The sequence below is a fragment of the Arachis ipaensis genome, chromosome B04 (genome assembly GCF_000816755.2).
Source record: "Arachis ipaensis cultivar K30076 chromosome B04, Araip1.1, whole genome shotgun sequence".
In the NCBI taxonomy this organism is placed as follows: Eukaryota; Viridiplantae; Streptophyta; class Magnoliopsida; order Fabales; family Fabaceae; genus Arachis; species Arachis ipaensis.
Window position 1 is genome coordinate 40,353,530 of NC_029788.2, and position 6,295 is coordinate 40,359,824.

Sequence of the window (6,295 nt, forward strand, 5' to 3'; positions counted from 1 at the left end):
AATTCATATCATTTACTCTTGAATGTAATCAAAATAAATATAAATTTATTCAATTTTTTAAAATTTACATTAATTATTAAAATTATGACATAATGAATGTCCCTTTGTAAAAACATAAAAATGACTTCATAGTTATTTTTTTGTTAAAAAAAATATGACTCAATAAGTATAAAGTCCAATTAAAACAACTATAGATTAAATTAAATTAAATTAATTGTATTATAAATTAATAGACGACATTCAAAGCTTTTAAAGAAATACAATAGAAGCATTATCATTCTAAAAATACGCTTTATATATTTAAGCATATTTGAGAATAAAAATCTACTCTATCAAATATTTCACCTCGTATATTATCTAGAACTTTAAACTAGGACAATTTTATATTACCTTTTTATTGTGTGCTTTTATAATTTAACATTTTAAAGATTTTTTATAATAATTTTAATTTTAACAAAATATGATATAAATAAGATCACATTAATATTAAAATAAAAAAATACTTATCAAATAGTTTTGAAACAAAAAATTATATTAACAAAAAAAATAAAATTAATTTTTTATCCAATTAGAGCTCTAGCCAATTCTTTCCCCCCACCAACAATCTCATCTATCAAGCAAAATATTTGCAATTCTGATTTTCCAGCAAACAAACCAAATCTATACGAAATTAGTCTTCATTCTCATCTTCGGAACTGACACTTTCACTATCCTCACTATCAAAATCTTCATCATCGTTGATGAGCTCATCATTGAGCAAAGTGTCAATTGGACAATTTATATCTTCTACGTTTACTTCTTCCATTGGAGCATTTGCATCAAACAATGTAATAACTTCATCCTCCAAAACAACACTTTGCGCTCTTAAATCAGATACACTTTCCTGATAAAAATCATTACTATCAGCATGCTCATTGTTGGGTTCTTCATCTGGATCATGCAAAGTCTCAATCATAAAGAGCTTGGCTCTGACTTTACAAGCCGCCCACCATTCCCCACTAGATTTATACCCACTATGTGGGTATTTTGTGTAATATACCTGTTGTGCTTGCTCAGCCAAAACAAATGGCTCGTTTGATTGTAGTCTTGATTTATACTTTATGTCAACTAACCCATATCTCTCGTCAACTTTTACTCCATTAATTGGGTCAAACCAGCAGCATCGAAAGATAAATACAGTATTTCCATAGCCTAAGTATGACAGTTCCAAGATCTCCTCAAGAATGCCATAGTAGTCTAAGTCATTTTCCCCATAAATATTTCCTTTAACACATACTCCACTATTCATAGTAGCTTTATTTTTGTCGTGATCCTTAGTATGAAATCTATATCCATTAACTTTTAAGCCGTTATACGAAGTGACAGACTTGGAAGGACCATGAGCTATCTGTTGAATCATTCTACTTTCAATGTGACCTGTATCTACCTACAAATGAATATAATAACAATTGAAAGTTATACATTCTTGCAATACAAATAATTTTAATTGTTATAAATATTTAACTTCAAAAATCACTCACCTGATTCTTTATCCATCTACTAAAGTCTTTATCGCGGGCAATTAGTATTTCATCGTCGGAGATATTTGGATCTAACTCTTTCAGGGAATCCTTAAATTGTCTAATAAATAAAGTAATCAATTAACATTCAATTTAGTTGTAAAATTAGTGTGTATATAATATGAATATATTAACTAGTTCTAACTTACTGGAGATAAGGTTCTATTTCTTCGCAGTTGACAAGAATGTATGTGTGGACGATATGAAGCTCTTCATCAGTTAAGTATTTTTTTGAACCTCGCCCGATGGAAAGGCATGGGTATCTAAAAATAGACAAGTGATTCTCATCCATATTTGAACCACCATCATCGTTCCTGGGAACTTGAGTCCGCCTTGTTTGTACTGTTGACTCAAAATACATGGAAGTAAAGTTTGAAATTTCTTCCAAAATATATGCTTCACAAATAGATCCTTCAACTCTTGCCTTATTTCGAACTTTTCGTTTTAAGTATAACATACACCTTTCAAATGGATACATCCATCGATACTGCACAGGTCCTCCAACCTTAGCTTCATAGGGAATGTGGACAACTAAATGCTCCATCACATCAAAGAAAGCCGGCGGAAAAATCTTTTCTAGCTTACAAACTGTTTTAATAATGGAAATCTCTGCCTTCTCCACAGCATCAGGGCGTATTTCAGTAGCACAAATTTCTTTAAAGAACAAGCTGAGCTCTGTTAGCACTCCCCATATGGATTTTGGCAACACATCTCGAAATGCCAACGGAATTAGTCTTTCCATGAAAACATGACTGTCGTGACTCTTCATTCCTTATATCTTCCCATCCGCTAGATTAACACATCGTGAAATATTTGATGCATAACCATTCGGAAATTTTAATTGCTTTATCCACTCACATACTATCCTCCTTTGTTGAGAATCTAGGACATATGTGGCTTTTGGTTTTTTGTATTTTCCATTCTCGAATACCAACTCCAAGTTAGGGCGTTTGCATATTAGCTTCAAATCTTCTCTTGCATTCGCATTGTCTTTTGACTTTCCCTTTACCTCCATAACAGTATTAAAGATGTTGTCAAAAATATTTTTTTCAATGTGCATAATGTCCAAATTGTGTCTTATCAAATTAGTTGACCAATAAGGCAACTCCCAAAATATGCTTTTTCTCACCCAATTATGAATGGTACCAAAGCCACCATTTTTTCCTCTCGAATTTGCCCCAAAGTTAGCTTCATCGAGTTTGTCCAACTCATTTAAGATTTCAACTCCACTCATTCGTTTTGGTGGAAAAGACTTTTCCACAATTGACTTTTTAAAAGAATATCGATCACGACGAAATGCATGACCAACAGGCAAGTACTGTCGATGACAATCAAACCAACAGGGTTTAGCACCATGTTGTAGTCGAAACGATTTAGTGTTCTTCATGCAAATCGGACATGAAAGTCGGCCGTGAGTACTCCAACCAGACAACATTCCATAAGCCGGAAAATCGCTTATAGTCCACAATAATGCTGCCTTCATGTTAAAATTTTTCTTTTCCCATGCATCGTAAGTAGTAACACCATTGTCCCACAAAACCTTTAACTCGTCAATCAGCGGTCTAAGATAAATATCTAATCTTTTTCCGGGAGACTTCGGTCCAGGGATCAACAGACTGAGGAATATGTACTCTCTTCTCATGCACATACTTGGAGGAAGATTGTAAGGTGTAACAAACACAGGCCAACATGAGTATGGAGTCTTCGAGCCAGAAAATAGATTAAAACCATCAGTGCAGAGTCCAAGCCTAACATTTCTAGGTTCTTGGGCAAATACTTCATGGGTGGCATCAAATTGTTTCCAAGCATCAGCATCAGCCGGATGTGTGATAACCGATTCATCGTGGCGTACTCCATCCACGTGCCACTTCATATATTGCGCAGTAATTTTAGACATAAACAAACGTTGAAGTCTTGGAGTAATAGGAAAATATCTCAATATTGAGTATGGCACATCTCTACTGCTATTAACTGTATCCCCTGCCTTTGGCTTAAATCGTGGGTGTCCACACATTGTGCAGGCTACATAACTAGTCTTGTCACTTGTTTCTTTATAATATAGCATGCAGTGATTAGGACAAGCATCAATTTTCTCATATCCTAATCCCAATTCTTGAATCATTGTCTTTGACCGGTAGAAATCTTCTGGCAACTTCTCTGATTCTGGGAGCATGCTCTTGATTATGGCAACCATTCGATTATAACAACTCTCACTCATGTTGAATTCTGATTTCAAGTTCACTAGCTGGGTTACAGCTGACAATATTGTGTGCTTGGTGCAGCCATCCCACAAAGGTTCGTCAGCACTCCTCAGCAACTTATAAAACTTCGACGCTGATGGATTTGGATCCTCTTCTAAACCTTCCATTACGTTTAAGTTATCACCTGCAGCATCAATAACCATGTCTACATATGGATTTGTAATCTCTTCTTCATGTTCTTGGGTAACATTTGTTGCGTCCTGTTCAACCCATCTTTCCTCACCATGAGCAGTCCAGTTTATATAACCCTCCATAAACCCACGATCACACAAATGCTTTTCGACCCAAAATATTTCATCCCTAATCCTGTTCTTACATTTTGTGCATGGACAAAGAATGCGACCTAAACTATCAATGACTGTCGGGTTTCTTTCTACAAAATCTACGAATTCCATAACACCTTTCTTAAATTCCTCACTTAGATGACCAGTGCAATCTTGCCTTCGTGACATCCAACTCCTATCAGGCGCCATGATTATCTGGACTAAAGTTTCATTTTAGTTGTAATACCAATGTTTAACATGCATATAAATCACATAGTCTCGTGTATTTTTTTCCTAAATTTCATTAATGCGTGTTTTTATTCACAATCACATTAAATAACCCCTTCTACAAGTTATAAAGTAACAAACTTAATACATTCAATTTGAAAATAAAGATATAAATCATAAAAAGATAATATACAAAGCTTGAAGGAAATTGTAATAAATAATTTGAACCATTAGAAAGCCCAAAAACAATTGGGTATCATTAATCTCATGCCAAGAACTTCAACTCATGAGGTTAAAAAGTACAGAGATATGCCGGGTTCAATAATCAGAATATCAGTTATATCTTTTAATATAATAAGAATCCAAAAGATTGACAGAACTATCATAACATCAAGAAAATAGGAACTTAAAATTTATGACAATATGAAGCAAGACAGCAAAAAACTCAAGTTCAATCAGTTAGCAAGAAAGTAAATTTAAGTGATCATTTTATTTTAGAACACTAACAAATTCAAGGTTCCAGCAACAAATTTCAGCAGAACATTCAACTTTCAATAAAAATTCAACCTTCAACAACAAAATCAAGTTGCATTCAAGTTCAATCCGTGACAAATTCTTTCGGCAATGAACAAAATTAAGTAATCATTTTGGAACAGCAACCAATTCAAAGTTCTAATAACAAATTTCAGCAACATATTCGACTTTCAACAACAAAATCAAAGTGCATTCAAGTTCAATCAGTAACAAATTATTTCAGCCATGAACACATTTGAGTGATCATTTCATAACAGCAACAAATTCAAAAGGTTTCAAAAACAAATATCAGCAACAAATTCAATTTTCAACGACATCATCAAAGTACATTGATGAATTACAGCAACACAACTAAAACAAAAAGAAAGGGGAAATTAATTATATTGGAACTGACCAAATCGGGGTGCGCCGCAAGAAGCTGACGGCGAGGCTCAAAGTAAGACGACGAATGAAGACCCGCCCACCGGGACCTGCTACTCTGCTGTCGGTGACGACTTGCACAGCGGCAGGGACGGCGTGCTTCTGTGGACGAGGGGATGACGAGACAGAGAGCGCCGGAACCTTCTTCCGCGGCTGGGTGTGAGACGGTGACAGTGAAGAAAGCTAACCAACTGGCGGCGGCGACTGAGCTTGAGGGAGAGAGTGGTGTGAGCGAGGTGAGAGAGCTGGAGGGAGAGGTGGCGTGAGCAAGGTGAGAGAGCTTAAGGGAGAGAGACGTTGGGGCTCTTTCAGATCAGGATGGGTAAGAATAAAAAATTAATTTTTATGTTTTTTAAATCATAAATTTAAAATAAAGAATAACAATTTTATAAATAATAAATTATTAATAAATAAAAAATAAAAATAAAAATAAATTTTTTATGAGTTATTTAATTTTTTGGGCAAAACACCTCAATAAACTAAATACACATCAATGTTACCTGAATGTCTCAAATAATCAGAAAATACAAGTCAAATTCTAAAAGGATATTTCTATATAAATCGAATTGATTAAATTCGATTTAATGAAACACGTAGTAAATCGAATCCTTCCGAATCAGGTGAAAAACGTTAATGGAATGAAATTCGAATCAAGTGGATTCGAATTAAGTGCATGGTTAGAATGTTAATAAATTAAATGGATTGACTTCGATTTACATATTTGTTTCGTCTCCCCTAATTCGAATCTAATAGATGCATGAAATTTTGGCTATAAAGTTTATGTCTTGAAAAATAATTTATTAAATTATTTTTTAGAAGATAATTTTTAAATAAATTTTTAGTATTTATTTTTGATAAATTAAACTAAAAATAATTTTCAATAAGCACAACTAATAATATTTATATTTAATAATAGTTTTTTAATTTTAAAAATATTATAACAAATATAAATATATAAAAATTAAATAAATTTATATATTTATTAATATATAAAGTTATATTAAATTTTTTAATTTTAATAAAAACAAAT

At 33.2% G+C, this 6,295-nt stretch overlaps 1 protein-coding gene across 1 annotated transcript; it reads right to left on the bottom strand.

The window, feature by feature from the left end:
* LOC107636411 lies at positions 2,332-5,543 on the bottom strand. Its single transcript, XM_016339923.2, has 2 exons — positions 5,240-5,543; positions 2,332-4,299 (listed from the first exon to the last, which is right to left on the bottom strand). The coding sequence occupies exon 2, from the start codon at positions 4,291-4,293 to the stop codon at positions 2,332-2,334; it is 1,962 nt and encodes a 653-aa protein (XP_016195409.1). The 5' UTR covers positions 4,294-4,299; positions 5,240-5,543.

Excerpts from the sequence above, each read along its gene's own strand:
- LOC107636411 (XM_016339923.2), bottom strand. The coding sequence starts at position 4,293 with ATGGCGCCTGATAGGAGTTGGATGTCACGAAGGCAAGATTGCACTGGT.